The sequence below is a fragment of the Perissodus microlepis genome, chromosome 9, assembly GCF_051167445.1.
Source record: "Perissodus microlepis isolate ML-2025 ecotype Zambia chromosome 9, ASM5116744v1, whole genome shotgun sequence".
In the NCBI taxonomy this organism is placed as follows: domain Eukaryota; kingdom Metazoa; phylum Chordata; class Actinopteri; order Cichliformes; family Cichlidae; genus Perissodus; species Perissodus microlepis.
Genome location: NC_140469.1, coordinates 5,734,532 through 5,752,745, shown reverse-complemented (window position 1 = coordinate 5,752,745; position 18,214 = coordinate 5,734,532). Strand labels below are relative to the sequence as shown.

The following is an 18,214-nucleotide window of genomic DNA, read 5'->3' as shown; positions in this document are numbered from 1 at the left end:
TGGCGTTTCCTTCTTCCTTCCCTTGTCCCTATCATAACCTTGCATTTGGCTTCATCTATCATCATCTAGTCCCTTTTGGCTCATTTCAGAGGTACTTGTTTGTGAACAACGTGCTTGATCCGGTAACTCTGGGCTGCAGTCGACCATTGAACTTTAATGAAAATATTTGGAAGGTAGCCTAAATACAAAGTAAGACAGTGCAAGGAAGGGGATATATTTTGGATTCAAGTGAGGCTTTCAAACTATAAATAAGCACCTGGCTCGTGTCATGAGAATATTTTCTAGCAACAAACAGATGTAAATAAAAGCTGAAAGATGATATCGGACAATAATTCTTTCATCTCTGTAACATAATCGGATTAGGATGGATGTGAGACGTCCCGACCATCTGGTGAGTACAGGTGAGAGAGACAGAAAGAGCATATGTCTGGTTTAAGTCTTCATGTTGCTCTGAATTCTCTACTTCTTTCTTGTCTCTCTCTCTCCATCTGTGACACCTCCTCCTCTGGACCATCTCTCTCCTTCCAGACAGAGTGACCAACAACTGGCTGTAATTACACAGGTGAGGCATGAGCGTTTCCATATGAGTGACCTGGGTTAGGAAGCCTGTCAGATTAACTTGATGTGTGTGTTTTCTCTCTGCTGTTTAGCCTTTCCTTCGTATCCCCTCTACAACCTTACACAAACCTCAAATAAAGGTGGAATCTGTGGAGATTTGGTGGCCGAGCTTTAGGAAGAGGACAATTACGGTTTTATTAATGGTGTGTCCATGATGTTAGCCTGAATGCTGCATCCGGTTTCTGAGTAAGACGAGATGGTTGTTTAGTACTTCTGTGCATTTTAAAGTCTGCCTGTCTGTCCATTTGGCTCACTAGGATGGCTCAGTTAAACCTATCAGTCAGACACAGCAGTCGAGCAGCTATTACATTTATTTACTGAATAATAAAGAATGGAAAGCTGATTTGCAGGAAACTACCCCATGTTTAGGGGGGAAAATTCTTCTCTATTTAACAACAAAAATCAGAGAAAGATTTCAGACAAACCTTCTCCCCAATCTCTGCAGCTATCTAGTTTAACAGGCAGTAACCAAACCACAGGCCCCTTCCTGCTGGTAGAGGAAGGAATTAGAAGATCTGGGCAGGTAGATGGGGCAATAGGACTGTAATTCATGAATAATAATTGCTTTGGAGGCCGGGGGGCTCCTCTTTTCAAGACTTTTTATGTGACTAATTTAGTTGTCTGCCTTCTTGGCAATAAACTTTGTACACAATCTACATGTGCAATTAAAGCTAGGTTTGGTTAAACTGAGGTATTCATATGTATAGCACTTAAATGAAATTACTTAAGCGTTTTAAGTGTATTTAAGAGTTATCAGTGCGTGCATATATGAGTTAAACAACACGTGATTTTCTGAAAAATATGTAGGCGAAATTCCTATAACTATATTCCTATATTTGTTTGTTGTACCTTAACAAGTGAGTGGAGACTTCTCTCTCCAAACATATCCTGAAGGAAGGTGTTGTCCTCAGAGCAGTTGACATGAGGCTGCAGCTGGGATGGCAGGGCCGCCAGCAGCTCATACAGACCTGCAGAAGGAAAGAGGAAGCAGGGGGGTCAGTGTGGTAGTGGGAGGTGTGAGTTGTTGCATGCACAGCAAAAGACACAAGTGCTGTATGTGTGCATGAATACATATACACCCAACACACCCAGAGTCAGGCAGAAAGCAGATGCACACGTAAAAACAAAACACACAAAGTCCTGTACTAGTGCCTTTAGGAAGGAGTACATACTTACACAGACTACAGCTCTAATTATAATCTGTGGATGCTCTTCCTTTTCCTTCCATGCTGATTCTATTACGCATTAAAAAAACAGAAACAAAAATGTATGGTTCAAACTTCTACGAGCGACAAAACAGACGATGATATCCCTCGCTTGCTTGCCACTGGAAAGAAGAGGAAACGTAAAGGCAATAAACTATTTCCCTTCCCCCGCCTTTACTTCTTGCTTTTGTTCCAGCCCTTCCTGTTGTTTGAGGGACGCTTCTGTCCATGATTAGAAACAACTGAAAAAAACAGGGAATGAAGAATCCCACTTCTTTTTTGGTTAGTTAAAAAGTTCAATATGAAACTTCTTTTTTAATAAAACACACAGCACATATGCACACATCTTCGCTGTCCGTAAACACTCCATTTACTAAACCATTTCAGCAACTGAATCTGAAGTAAGTGAAATGAACAGACATTGCATTAATCCAGGTCTATGTGAGCCATGCACAGGTCAACACTATTGCATGTGTAAGTTTGTTGGTTACAGTGTGGAACAAGAGGCCCGTGGCTAAATCTGAATCCTCTCAGAACAGCGGATGCTGAAATCCACGAGGCCTTTCAGGGTTTTACTCACCCAGCTTATAAAAAGAATAAAGATTTCCTATTCAATTTAAAGAGAACCAGACTGGGGAGCTGATGGTTTCAAGATTAAGCAGGGGGGAGGTGAAGCACTCAAGACGGAGAGAGCACAAAACCAGTGAGTGAGTGGGGTTACATCCAAACACAACACAGTCTTGGAGCACAGCTGATGGAGAGTGGTAGCAGATACTTGTTTGCTGCTCACTTCTGGTCCTCATCGTGGCTGTGATCCACCAAACTAGGTGATGCATTAAAGGTCAGGCTCACAGGGTGCTTTAAAGCCTTTGAACTAACACTGATCACATGAAGAAGTTCTAAACATATCCACAGCAGAGCCACTGAAATGTCAAAACAAAGACAAGTAGCTTGGCTACCTCTCTGAGAGTGTCTTTCATCAGAGCACAGGGCAACAGAGAGAAAGGAGAGAGAGAGAAAAATCACCACAGACAGAAGCAGAGTAAGTCAGAGCTGAAAAGGACTGATTGATGGTTGACGTTGACTGTTGGACGAGCGACTGACTGAACTGGGTTCTGACCGGGTTAGAGTCAGTGTGTACTGGCAGCTCTGGACGTTTTGTGGGAGAGCTGATGTCATGCTCTCCGTCTGCTGCTGTTGGGGACCAGGATACTAGGGGTGGGGGAAAAAATCGATACTGTGTAGTATCGTGATATTTTGTTTGCTAATAATGTATCGATACAGGGACAGCAGAAATCGATATTTTGTTACAAAAAAAGTTTTTGTGGACTGGAACATGCTCTGACTTCAGAGCATGTTGATCAGCTCCTTCTTCTGAGCAAGAATCCTGACATTCCTTCACTGTCCAAATGTGTTTAACTTTTTTTTTGGCAGCAATAAACATGACAGTTTACTTATTTTAATTTAAGACATGTTTTATTTTAATTAAGTTTAAAACTTTTTTATTTAATGTAAAATTATATTTTGTTTAAATTTACTTTCAAATTCTTCAGTTTCTGAATGGGCTGCATAGTTTTCATAAATTGCATAGTTCAGAATAGCTATAATTGTACCAGATGGTTGCATTCAGTTAAGTTGGACTAGACTGTAATACAAACCGTTCAGTTTGTCAACAATAAAACTGACTGAAATGAGAGAAAGACGGAGAGTGAGACTTTGATATTAGATAAAATGAATATTGATAAAGTTTACCTCTATGTACAGAATCTGAATATCGCAAAATATTTTAAAAAATTGCAATAATATTGTATCGTGCGTTAAGTATTGTGATAATATCGTATCGTGGGATGTATGGTGATTCCCACCTCTACAGGATACATCAGTATGATATCCTGTCCTTTTCTCTAAACCCTGACACGATTCCTGTGCAGTGTTAGCGCCTCATACCTCACCGTTTCTCTCGTGAAAAAAAAAAGAGGGGAAGAGAGACCAAGAGAACTTTTACACATAATGATGCAGGCCAAATGCAGGTTCTGGTGTCCTCATCACCAGAAAGTTTGCTTTGTAGCTAACAAAAGCTGACTGAGGGCAGCTGGCCCCCTCAATCATTTACAACTTGGAACTCTCTACAGAACATCTCACATAATATATTCAACAAAAGGATTTAAAGAGACATGGGATGAGGTGATGGGTGTAGAAAGGGCTGCTAAGGGAGCCCACTTCCCACACTATACTGATCTTCTTACAAAATACGAACTGATGAAAACAAACTCGTTTGAATACAGGAAATGAACGCTGGGTTTTGTCTTTCTCCCAGGTGCTCGGTGAATTATTGACCCCCCTCAATATATGGGAGGATTTACGATTTACGACTGCTGGGGGAATAGTGTTGTGACAACATATTTCAAACACTGCCTTGTGAACATGTCTGAGAGTCATGTTCACTAATCCACTTGAGGCTTGATTTACCTTCCTATTCTCCAGTTGAGAGAGGAGGAAAGATGGCCTCAGGCAACAGCTTTACTGACAAAGCAGTAGACTTGATAGTAAAAGATACTTATTTGAAATTTTTTTTGCCAAACTTGCTGAAAAAATGGTTTTCAGTGAACTTTGATAAAAGAAATTACAGAGGAGGATGTACTTATGGATAACTGCAATCAGACTGAGGAGCGTGAATTTTTGTCAGGCATGTGTTTGGTGTTTTGCTGACAGATTTGACATGTTTTGAGTATAAATGTGGGAACAGGGTGACAGCAGAAGTTGCAGACTGATGGATTTGGATGGAAAATCTCAAAACCCCATTATTTGTCACTATGACCTGCCAGTTTAATAAGCTAGAACTGTCAGATGACATACAAGGACCCAAATAGCAGACAGGTCTGGCCCGGATCTGGTGTCAAGCCGGCACTGCTGGCTGACTTCTGGCATGGTAAGTGATATGCCATCCAGATATGGGCCAGGCCTGGCATAGATGGCACTGTTTATGTGATGGCATGCCACATTTGGCCCGATTGTGGTTTGGTGTATGTGGCCCAGGCTCATAGAAAATAGGTCTGGCCCGGATCTGGGATCAAGCTGGCACTTCTGACTGACTGGTGTCATGGCAGGGTGTATGTCAACCAGATGTGGGCCAGGTCTGGCAATGATGGCACCATTTATGTTCCTATTTTCCTATTTTAGTTAGAAGACCCAAATGCCATGTTGCAATACTATACTGCTATGGTAGCCAACGTTTCAAATGCAGGTTTGACAGGTTTGTGAGTGTACACTTTATCCAAAACCTAGTGACGGTTTACTCATGTTTACCACTGGGTGGCTGTAGTTCAGGAGGTAGAGCAGGTCATCTACTGATCGGAAGCTTAGTGATTCGATCCCTGGCTCCTCCAGTCTGCATGTCAAGAGTGTGAATGTGTACGAATGTAGTTAGGAAGCACTGAGTTAAGAATCAGTCCATTCACTGTCTGAACACAGTTTCGTCATGTTACTTTTGTACTATTATGTTCCAGCACATGTTGTTATTTCATGGCTTGATTAAGGTACACATTAGGCTGATATCTGGGGCCAGAGCTGAAACTGTTCTGGGCCAGCACAGGGCCAGCAGTGTGTCTGCAACTGGCCTTGTGCTGGCCCATGTGTGTGCCACCTCTGGTAACCTGATCTGGGCCACCAAAGGGCCGTCATTCTTTGTGGTATGTGTGCCACGTGTAAGCACAATGTGTGGGCCAGATCCGGGCCATACCAATTTTGCTATGTGGGGATGTGTGCTGCATACAAATTCAGGAAAATACACATCAAAACACAAACATTTTGATGAAATGCATCTACAAATTGAAGTTTACAGACATACTTACAGTTTTTAGAGGTTAACATTTTCAAATGATTAAATTTATATGAATTATTATATAAACAATGGCGTGGCTTTTTGGCAACAAATCATAGGTATGGAAAATGTAATTTTTCCCCACTCATGAAGTCAGGAACTCCCTTTAAAAAACACACATTAGTAATTTAATGTGTGTGACACCATCCCTACCATATTGTCTGTTTTTTCCTCAAGATTCTTTTAAAGTCAGGTGTCACAGTGTAAGTACCATATTCTTTATTTCCTCCTGAAGTTTAGCTTAGATTCATTTCTCTTACCTCTGAATAAATCTATGGAAGTGCTTGTTTGTATAAGCCTTTGTGTTGTTGAATGTAACTTCCTTTACTCTATGTCCTCTTTGTCTGTGTTATTGTCTGAGTTTATTCTCTCCTTTTTTTCAGTTCCTACCTCTTTCATTTTAAATGTTGGTTCCTCTTTGGGCTTTCACTTTTAAAGATAGATTTGGCAGAAATGAGTTTCATTCTAATTAAGGATGGGAATCAATAACCAGTTCTTGTAGAGAAACAGTTCCCAGTAGTCCAAGTCCTTGGAATCGTTAATGTGTTTGCCTATCGATTCCACTTATCCACTTGCACTTGCTCTACAATCAGCTGGTGTTAAAGTGCAAATGATATCCAGGACAGGAACAACTGTACTATGCTCTTAACACAACTTTGGCTCTTTGCAAATATCTGCATAGACAACATGCTAATGCTAAGCTAGCCAAGAACCTAAAGTGATGTTAAAGCTGAGTGAATGGCAACCCCAGACCGTGAACTTCAACAGATTACAAACAGACGAGCACAAACCTTTGAGCACACAGTCTGTAATTAATTTGCACAAATGTAATGTCTTTGAGATCCTACTTAACAATGGTGACAACAGCTGATATTGATAATGGAATCAGAATCAATAAATTCTAATCAATTCCCATCCATACTTCCAAGGATGGCTGGGCTGTCCCTTAGAGACAGGGTGAGGAGCTCGGAGTAGAGCAGCTGCTGCTCCACATTTAAAGGAGTCAGATAAATAAGGGATCTCAGTAGGATGCCATCTGGATGCCTGCTAGATGAAGTATTCTGGGCATGTCCTACCATGGGGTAACCCCAGAGCAGACCGATGACTTGCTGGAGAGATTATATCTGTTGATTGGCTCTGTTGAAGTCTTGGTGTCCCCTAGATGAGCCTCCTTTCTCTGACTAAAGATAAGGCAGCCAGGGTGAGGGAAGTCTGGGCTTCTCTGCTCAGGCTGCTGCTGCTTAACTAGGATACAGGGTGATTGATGGATGGATGGATGTTGTTCATCCTTCGTGTGGTAGGAAAGTGTGATGGCGTAATACCTTGCTAAGGGTGCAACAAACCTCAGCATAGCACAAACCTTTCTCCCCATGCCATAACTGCCGTTCACTTTAGTTTATCTCAGTTTCTCATTTCTTCTCTCTCGTGCTTGGCCTCTTACTCACCACACGATTCTGCAGAGTTTCATCATCATCATTTTTGTGGCTTATTTGTGGTGACAGAGCAACCTTTAAAACCAGGGCATGGCAAATATAAAACTACACTGCAGAAAGGAAATTCAATAAAATATTATCTATCATATGTCTTCCAGCTGGAAGTACAGATTGTATCGAAACAGATTAAACTACAGTGGTGCACCAGCAGTCATCATATTTTTTAAGATGTTATTTCCTTATTACATTTTGAAGCTGTAGTTTTAAGTCATAGCTGATCTAAAAATGTATTTATCAATTAAATGGTTGCTTTTTTCTTGAAAACTATGAATTCTTTTTTCCATCATCCTCACAGAACTTTGGCTCCTAAATCAACAGCTTTCTTATGATACCAGGAGTAATACTACCAGTAATCTGTGCAAACGTCGGTAGAACGCCAGTCACTCCCTATGCCAGGCCAACCACAAGCATTTATGACTTCTCCCAACCTGTAACACAACATTCATCCATAATGCTCATTAGGTTTCACCTGCACACACAACTTCACGGCTTTCTACTTTGCCTCTACAAATTTCCAGAACAACAGGACCTTTGGTACTAGTAAATGGACTGATTCTTATATAGCGCTTTTCTACTCTCCCAGAGTACTCAAAGCACAACATGCCACATTCCCCCCCCATTCATTCTTCTATACTTCAGGGATGTTTAGCAAACATTCACACACATTCACGCTGCGACGGATGCATTGGAGAGCAACCGGGGGTTAGAATGTTGCTCAAGGATTTTTGGCATGCAGACTAGGGGGAGCCAGGGATCGAACCACCAACCTTCCAATGAGTAGCTGACCTGATCTATCACCTGAGCTACAGCCACCCTGGTGCTCTTTACTCTGTTAAAAGTCTGGACACAGAAACACACACGCTCTTTATCCATCAGCGTAAGACTTAATGTCTCTCCTCCTTTTGTCCTCATGCTGTTTGGAGCTTGTCAAGACCTCTGTGTGTGCGTGCACAGTGATGTAGCCGCCCATTAAGCCGGTCTGAGAGGAGGAAAGCGTTCCCGAGGGGAGAGGTGGTGATTTCTGCCAGCTGTCTCTGTGATGACAAGCCTGACATGTTCCTCATTCTGACATCACACACACGCACTCCTCACAACTGGAAGGCGAGAGCACGGTGTATGTATTTTAACATCGCTTTGCTCTATGTTGTTAAACTGTAAATTCACAGCAGTATGCTTTTCATTGAGCTGGGCACAAAATGGAGCGAAAATAGACTTTGGTTTATTTTCCAACCGCAGTTTTACATGGTCCACTCGAGTCAAGAAAAAGTACCCTGAGGCACACGAATAGTAATTCTTTTCTACACTGAAATTAGATTTGGGCTCCCCTTAAAGTGGTGGGCGCACCAACAGGCTATACTGACATTTAAATAAAGATGTATTCATTTTTCAGCTGAGGTCAGACTTGCATTCATACTCTTCTATTTGTAGGCTGTGGAGCCACATAATAGCATGAATCAAATAAGTCCTTTAGCAAATTCTTCTATAAGACACATATTAGTAGTGTTGCTGATTGTGTTCCTCGCCTGAGGTTCTGTTACCTGGCTCATGGCCGGTTCCGGTGGCCAGGGCAGGCATGTCTCCTGCCGACTACTTCCTGGTTCCCCTCAGACTGTGGAAAATGGCGTCAGGAGCTCCTTGGAAGCAATCTCCAGCTGAATCTGAGGATGGGCTTTATGCCATAGAGCCCTGCAAGAGAACAAGAATTTTGAGCCTACTTGTGGCAGAATAGATGTATATGTCTGAGTATGTGTTTAGGGATTACACTGGCATCTGTAACCATGGATATAAATATCTATTATACCAGCAAAACATATTTTTCTCTGTAGGTAAGCCAGTGCATCCAGAGCTCAAACTAATCCTTTTTTCTCCTTCTGTTCATCCTCTGCATGGGTTTGAGTTTCAGCTACCTTACCCCAACCTAATACATTTTATGTATATAAGACTGTATCACAGCAACAGTCACATCAAGGCGCTTATTGTAAATTAAAGACCCTACAATAATAGAGAGAAAACCCCGACAATCAGACAACGCCGTATTAGAAAGCACTTAGCATCAGTGGGAACTACAATCTTTAACAGGAAGAAAACCTCCAGCTCTGTACAAACACATGTAGAGTTTGAGCCTACGCAGCAAAACAGAAACAAACATGAAAAGTCTTAAGGTATGCTGCACCATCTTTTTCTTCATTTTTTGTTGCACGTGAAGGGGATTGACCACATTCTCAACTGTTAAGAAAATCTGATGGTCATGGGAGGAGTAAAGTGACACTTTGCCATGTTGATAAAGGTCAAGCTCTGCTTAGTTGCAATGAGCTGTTCCTCCATGTATCCATGTAAAGCCTGACATCTCCAAATGGTTCTCCCACCATCTAGTGGGAACTGTTGCAAATGCAGGGAGTGTTCACCCTAAAAAACCCAGCTGGGGTGCAACCTGAAGGACTTTTCCTCAACAAACCACCTGTATGTGTGTAAGTCAGAAGATCTTGTCTGCATGTATGAAAACACATCTGGGTGATGGAAATGTGTACAGACTGTTTTTCTTCTTCTCTTTTCAAAAACAATCCTTTCTGCTGGGCCTGCGGGGAGAATCGGTGGAACAATCTGAATCTCAGCTGGATGCTGATGAAGTTAGAGAGAGAAACAGTCAGGAGGTGAATGACTTACAGAGAAAAACACTCGAGTGCCTGAAACTTCTCACTGCCTATCAAGAAATGTAAAGTCTGTTTCAAGTTTAAAACTTGAAGACAGTTTTATTATTTAATCTTTAGCTTCTTCTCCTCTTTCTTGAGCAGACAGGACATTGGAAGATCACTGCTCAAAGCAAATGGCCAAAAGACATCAAGAACTTCATCAGGTAAAGAAACAGGAGAAAAACGTGTCATCCTCTGAATGCTTTCTCAGGGTTCAACTGGGTGAAATGCTGTCTCCATCTGGGCCTGACAGGAAGAGCAACAACAGGACACAAGAGGGGTCAACTTTGCCAACAAAGGTCAGCGCCATTGGATCCTCCCCAGGCACCCACTGGGATGTTGGATTTTCTGTCTGTCCTGTTCTTCCCACATCCAGTAACAGCAAGGCCAGCTCCTGGCACTGGATTTTACTGGGCCACCATGAATGACACTCGTCTCCACTGCGTAACTGATGACCGTCCAAAACCAGCCCTGTCACACCTGCTCTGGTTACAGCTCAAAGGAGCAGTTAGCTCCAAAGTTATCCAGCAGCTCCAGTGTCTGCTGATCAGCTTCAGGGTTTATCTACACTGGTCCTTAGTGATATGACAGAAAATCTATTCAGCAGCCTGTGCAACACATGCTTCTTTTACCAACACCGTTCTGTCATCTAGATTGAAGAAATTCATCTTGTGACATTTAAATAAAAGCAATCACTGCAGTGATCACAAATTTGATGAAAATATTTAATGTTAGCTTTCAGATTCGACACTTCTTAGACACTCAATCCTACTAGATGTTTTAGTCAGTACCAAATATATATTAAAAGGATAAAACTGTTTGAGGTCTGTGTAATCACTGGTGATCCCCTAACCCTTTACCTCCAACTATCATCTAAATCCACTGCATAGTTCTTGCAGCATCCAAGGCCACAGACTTGCTGAGGTATTAAATTTGCAGACAGTAATCAACAGCTGCATGCTGAAGGGTACTATGTTGTTTTTGCTTGCTCTTGTGTGTTCCCATAAAGGTCAGTTATGGTAGCAGACAGCACACAATCTTCCAGCCCATAAAAAGAGGTTTCCAAATATTTTTCCTGTGATGATGTTTAAAAAGAGTGAGGTTCTGCTACAGAGACTGAAGATGAGAGATGTACAAGCTCATGGGTTTAAAACGAGGAATAAAACTGTGCTTTTTATGGAAAACTGTGGTTGCTTCAAGCCACTATGATGTAGAGTAGCTGAAATACAAATTGATTTCTTTCTTCACAGTAGCCCCGATACCAACACCCCAAACCACCACAATGTGCAAAGTCAGACAGACAGAAGTAGATAGAGTTACAGGCGATGCACACAAGCATACATGACACACTTGTAAGAGTATAATTGCAGCTTAACCAGCTGTGGTAAAGGCGAACATTCATTTACACACAGTGGAACTCCATTTCAATGAGCTGTGCATAATTGCAGTGTATTAAAGCATGGTCTTTGGGAATTTTTATCCACATGACATTCTGAAATGGAAAGAAATTGAGAAATCCTTCTGATGGCAGCTCTCTGCCGTTTTCTGGTTCTTCTGTGGAAAAACACATTGTTGAATAATGTCTTTCTCCTGCCTCGCTGTGGCCCTGCCAAAGTGTCACCACGTCCATTCCTATTAAGCATGAGGCGGGACAGGGTTGAGTTTTCTGGAGTGTGCCATGCGTCTTCTGCTTAATAGCCGTTAGCTTTATGAGGGATCGGGGCTGCTTAAAATAAGACTTGGCGGTACCTGGCACGGTTTGTGTTCCTGCAATGACTGACTGCTATGAAGGAGGAGAGGAGCAGTAATAACAATGCACAATAGGAAGAAGTCCATGCATGTGTATGTAAATTAGGTTAGGTTAGGATTAGGTTAGCAAATGTGGAATATCGATGTAAACCAAGATGTAGAAGAGTTCATATCAACAAGGGCAGCGTCCTTGTAAGCAGTTAACAGGAAAATGTGAAAAGTGAGCTCTCATCTCTCGGGCTCCGGTGGGATTTTTTTGACAGCTCAGACAGAATCAGCACTCAGCCATGTGTTCCTCATGACTGTCCAGTTGTTCCACATTAAAATACTTCTGCTTATGTATATGTACACACATGAACACACACGCCAAGAAAATCAATATACAACTCTCTACTGTATTCTATATTTCTTATAGAAAAACTACACTAAAGGTTTTGCAGCAGCACTCCAAACTGTAACACTTCCCATGTAATAAAAGCTCATAGTAACAGGGTAATCGTATCAATCAGTATGAACTGTACAAATACTGATAGAAAGTGAAAAAAGAACAAGCAAAGTCAATTTGTCTACACAAAAATCATTTGACCACAGAAACCTTCATGAGCACATGATTGAATACATGTGCAGGGCAAAAACAGGTTCAGTAAGCCAACCAGACAAAATCTGGTCTAACCGATGACAAAGATGTTCTACACAAGATAACAAAATCAAGAAGAAATGGCCAAAAGCTCTGCAGGGACTTACCAGATCACCTTCTTCGTTCAACAGAAACAGCTTTGTACACAGCAGCAGATACTCAGACGTGCACAAAAACACTAGAGCCTCCCATACAGGATGATACCCACCCGCCAGGTGTGTCAGCTCACCTGGAAAGACCTGAAATTCGAGTTCCTCCTGCCTAAGGGTTGACTGCGCTCCACCCTCTATTAATTTACACTACAACTCAATAGTAAAGAGACAGAAAGGGTGTTAACCAGTTTGACCCCGGCACAAAAAAAACAAGTCTTATCTTGGTCTTCTCCGAAACTGGAAACTTTTATTTGACTTTGATTTTACATACAGCCTTGCTTCTGTTTGGCTAAACATGCTTTTAAGTATACTATAGAAACGTATCAATCAAACTATATTTCCTTCTGTCATACACAATGTCACAAAAAGGTCCAGATAAAGTGCTTAGTAAATGCAATACAGCATAGTCTTTTCAAAACGTAACAACAACAAATAACCACTAGATGGTGCAATCAGCTCACTAAATATTTTCACTGCTCAGCCACCAGGAGCAAAAACTACTTTGGAGAATAGCTGACAGCTTACATTCACATTGTTGCTTCAGTTTGTGTATTTTTTTTGTGTGTGTGAGTGTCCCCATCATGACCTCAAGATGTGCCTCAGTGTGCCAGTAAATACAGGGATCAGTAATCTCATCCACTGCCTGCCAGGCAGGGCCCCATTATTCCTCCACAGAGGAGGCAGTTTTGTTCTTGATGCTCATTTAGTTAAGGTGGCACACAAAGACAGAAAATTATAATGCTTATTAACAAATCAGATTACAATGGATTTTGAGAAGAAAAAAAGGAATTAATTAAGAGTATTGTAGTGCAATAATTTTGCAAGACTTGAGCAAGTTGCCAGTTGTACACATTATCTGAGCTTTTTTCATTGAACACTTAATTCAACCCTGATCTGCCAAAAGAGGCATATAAAGAAAGCCAACTCTGAGACTGACAAAAGCAGATATTATTTTTCAAACACAGCTTTGCAGATGCATGGCCAAAAATCCTTGATAAGGCTTTTTCAGGAGCATTAACGTACCATTTGCCATTTTCCTCCAAGTATGCTGAATGGGGACATCTATTACCTGCGTAACCTTCTTACTAAGTTGAAACTAACAGATAATGATAATAAATGGGAGATCAATTGTCCATAATAATACTGCTATAATACACAGTGTGTTTCTTTGTCCACAAACTCATCGTAGACCGTTGAACAACCAAACCTTTCCCACAGGTACATCTTAGGCTCCTGAAGGTTCTTATCTATATCAGATGTTATTATGTCATTATTTCACAGATTATTTCACATATGCCCACGATGGTTACATGTCACTCTTTGATTACAGCTCTATCTTAAAGACCTCATAGCATCAAATTATCGCAACTGAGCCCTCCCTGAACATGTTCACTTCCTGTTTAAAGTGAGTTCTTTCTCCCCCTGTGTTTGCTTATAGGAGAGTGTCTGCTTGTTGGGGTTTTCTCGCTAATATTGTAGGACATTTACATCACATGCCCCTTGAAGCAGCTGTTAATGTTAATTGATGCTGCATAAATTAAACCTTGCTGAAAGGAACAGTGTGTTACTTAATGCTTATAAAGTTTTTAGCGGGAGAAAAAATAATTTTAGATATGGTCCAAGTCTTGTGCAGTCTAATTGTATTTTTTAAATCTCTTTCTTTGATGACATTCAAATGTTCAACATATTTTATATACTCCTAACAGAAGAAAGAGTAATTGCCATATCATAAAGCCTATAAACAATGACTCATTAAAAATACAAATATACATTTGTTTCAAATGCTCCAGTGTACAGTCAGCTACTTGCTTGTCCTTAACACCTCCTCCTCCACCTCTTTGTTCTCCTCCTGTCACTCCCCTCTGGTTCCCATGCAGACATAGCAGCTCTTTGTCTGTCTCTGACCCATCAACAAGGACAGGAGGCCAAAGTGACTATCAGTTGCCACTGACACATTCCACTTTCTCTCTCACACACACACACGCATGCACACACACACACACACGCACACACACACTTACCGTGTTGAACCAGTCATTAACCAATTACATTGATCCTAGACATCAGATGGAGAACAAAAAGGCGGAGGATGGATATAGTGGGAGTGGTGGTGCAGAGAAAAGAGGAGTAAAACACACTTTGCTTAATCACATAATATCATTGATTTGAGTACTTCACTTAAGCCCCACAGGACTCAAAGTCCCTGAATGAAACTGTGTTTATTTATAGTGAGGGAGATGCTAATGCATGACTCTTCTTCACACACACACACACACACACACTTCAATTTCCATTCATTAGATGAGCAAATAAAATAAACCTACAGTGAGAGGGACAGAGAGAAAACAGCAGGTAGCCATAAGCCTCTCTAATCTGTATGTCCTTCCAAATGCCAGTGTTGCCGGGTAGCCTACATCCTCACCAGATATTACCGGAGTTAAGTGCTCTACCTGGAGTGCACTGCAGGTGAGGAGGGGGTGAGAGAGAGAGATATACAGATAGAAAAAAGAAAAGAGAGAGAACGAGAGAGTTTGACAGACGGATGGGATGAAGCCGATAAGAAAGCAGGAATGCGGCCTGCAGAAAGGCCGATAAGTTAAAGTACCATCTGCCTACTTTTCATGCATGTTGACACACGCGCCCACCCACTGTGAGTGTTTAACATATGAGTTACCAAAGCTGCAGTGGAAAGTGGAAGTGAGCCCATTAACACGTGCATAATTAATACATGTAGAAAGCAAGAGGAAAGAGCAACAATGAGGAGAATATAAAAGAACATCACCTAAATAAAGGTAGATAAATAAAAAAAGAAGCATTTACTCATCCCAATGACACCAGCTGTATCTCACGCTCCTAGCTGCACTCTAATGCTGTTTGGCCCATTTTAGTCCAAAATAACTCTCACTGCCACTATAAATAATCCCTTGTAGTATCAACAAGCATTGTGGTAAAATTCTAGGCACAAAGCTAGCCATGTCAAGACAACTTCAGAGCAAAGATAACTATGAGTCAGATACATTTACAGCCGTACAGGTCCATCAGTAAGGCTGCACTTACTTGGATGGGTGTTTCATCTGTTTCATAGGAATTCTGTCATAAACCAGAGGATTGGAAACTTTTCTGTATATATTATATGTAACAGTTTACATAATTGGAGAAATTTTGTCTAACGTTGTTGTCGTTAGCGACAAAAAGGTTCCTGCTTCAAACTTCCTGGTCAGCCGAGACCTTCCTGTGTGTTGCTTGTATGTCCTTGCAGGTTCCTCCACTGTACAGCTGACCTCTCCACCAGAAAAATGTACTGTAAGTTTTTTTAATCATGTGACAATTTTTTTTTTTTTTTTTGGGGGGGGGGGGGGGGGGGGGGGGGAATCTATGAACATTTTTATAGATTTTATATTTATGAGTTTGTTTTAGTAATGGAGTTTGTAGCATCTTACATATAACTGTTGTAATAATTAATTAATTAATTAATCAAAAAAAAAATACAGAGATGTATAGATAAATAGACATTTGCCTGTTGATCCATGGCACCCAACACTAATGTCCACATGTAAGAAATTCACTGTATTTTAAAAGCAAAGAGACTCCAGCATGCAGTCTCTGTAGTTGCACCACTCAAACAAAAAACAGAAGAAATTGGTCGGAAGTCTGAAAACCTGGTCATTTTTGAGGACGTACAGCTTGACTAAAATCCAAGACCTTAGTAGACAGCTGCATGGATTAAAACTGCAACTGATGCAGGTCAGAGCTAGAGCTGGTAAGGTCATGCTACTGCAGTAACAAATATCACCATCATCGTGCTCAGGAGATGGAGAGATAAACGCTTAAGTGATGGTTTGCGTGATGAGCTCTTAACTCCCATAATTCACTTAGAAGTCATAAACTAAGAGTTCCTCTGAGCAGGTAGACATCTGCCTGCTCGTAGATTACAAAACTGCCATGTAAGTGAACGTCCGCTCTAAAAATAGGGCTTTTATTTCATTAATCCCCAGAGAGGTGGGCTTTTTGGAAATGTTGCCTTTTGACTTGATATAAAAATATCCTGAGTTTCGCAGACTCAAATGCAACTGTAACAGGATCATTTTCCATTTCGGGCTGGTTCAATAACTCCAGGTTACTGACTCTGGTGTCATTCTCTTGAAGACACAGCATTATAGCACATTCTGTCCCAATGCAAAAAGGAAATCCTTAGCAGACTGTGAGCAAACATTTAATTCTTTTATAGCATACTGGGACGCATACGCTAAATTCACCAACAATAAAACCAACACTTAATCTCATCTTGTGATTTATCATCATAATGTTGATCACCTGCCACATGTTTAAACACTACTAAAACTGTCTTTAATCTTTTTATGTTGTCACTATTTATCTACTCTGATAACAGAGCAGGATCCAAGTCCACCTCTCACAGTATAACAGGTGCTATGAGGGTGGAGGCAAGAATAGAAGCTGGCACGCCAAAGGAATAACAACGGAAGGTATATGGCTGAAGCAATCCTTGCTGCGAAACATCACTTGTAGCGACTGATAATCTGAGGGCTAAGCTGCTTATGTTGGAAAACAAACATTACTAGATGCCACCCAGCTGGTGGTGGAACAAGAGCTCGGTCAAAAACTGGACCCCAGAGTGAAAAGCACACGGCCGTGTGTCCAGAGCTCTGCTTCACTGGAAGTAAACAAAGATATTCAAGAAAAAAATAATCAAAACACATCCGAGAGGAATGTGTTGTGTAGCCATGTAACCACATCAGTGGTTTACAGTCACAAAACAAAAACTATTCACAGACTCCTTTAAACAGGAAGAAATGTGTTTTAACCACACACCAACAGCAGTTTTAACTAGAAGCTGTTATTATCTCAACTTTTCATCTATCTTGGGGGGGGGGGGGGGGGGGGGGGTGTTACCATGCCACCCACTGGAGCTACTTCCTCCAATAAGCCTCCACAGTTTGGCTATGGTCTTGCCCCCTCCGTGACACAAACACAGGTTTAAATCAGCCGGGGTGACAGTCATCCTACGTGCGTCCAACATAGTTTCTAACTGCCAAGGAAAGTCCAAACCACAGAGCAACCTCAAAGCTGCCAAATCCTCAATTCTACTCTCTCTGCGTGTCACACAGAAGCTATTCAAGGAATAAAACTAAAGGATCAGCTTTCCTGCCATTTGGTGGCGATTGTTTCTCAGAGCAGCTAAAGATACACTGTTTGCAATAAGTTAGCTGTCCAGTGAAGGCAGGAGCTACAAAGTGAAATTTTAATCAGAAGTATTCAGAAGTAATCAGTGTTGTGGCTGAAAGCAATGGCCTGGTCCATTTAAAACTGCACAGTCAATAAAAACATGTCTGCTGGAGTTCCCAAAATTACTGGATTTGCTCAAAAACTGCACAAATTTGACACACGAGCTTTCAAAGATGTGCGATTAATGCCTCATCCATTCAGTGTTAACAGCTTCTGGGAATTCATTTGAAAAGGTAGGATGTACCTGCTTTGACTAAAACCCAGAGTGCTTCTTTGCAAAACGGGGGTTAAAAAGATCAGAAAACACACCAAACTCTTCTTCATCACCGTGAGGAACAGGAGGCAGTTTCCTCCACCTCTGCCTCCTGTTAGTCATTTGTCCACTCACCCCCTCTATGATCCCTTTCAGAGTAATGAAGCAAGGCCTCCAGATGACCCAGACCTAAAATGAAGCAGCAGAGACCTACACTAAGCTCAGTAATAAATAGGAGGCTGTACAGAGTTCTTCACAGCAAACACAAACACATGAAGATACTTCCCAAAAGA

General features: G+C 41.4%; 1 protein-coding gene across 6 annotated transcripts in view; it reads right to left on the bottom strand.

Annotated features, from left to right (window-relative positions):
- mpp7a (MAGUK p55 scaffold protein 7a) overlaps positions 1–18,214 on the bottom strand; it is a 64,092-nt gene that overhangs the window by 23,991 nt on the left and 21,887 nt on the right. For all 6 annotated transcript variants that reach the window (XM_084938825.1, XM_084938827.1, XM_084938828.1 and 3 more), the window contains exons 2-3: positions 8,735–8,882; positions 1,468–1,586 (exon numbers count right to left, since the gene is read on the bottom strand). In XM_084938825.1, coding sequence (XP_084794951.1) covers positions 1,468–1,586; positions 8,735–8,771 — 156 coding nt within the window. In that variant the 5' untranslated portion in view covers positions 8,772–8,882. The remainder of the gene's footprint in view (positions 1–1,467; positions 1,587–8,734; positions 8,883–18,214) is intronic.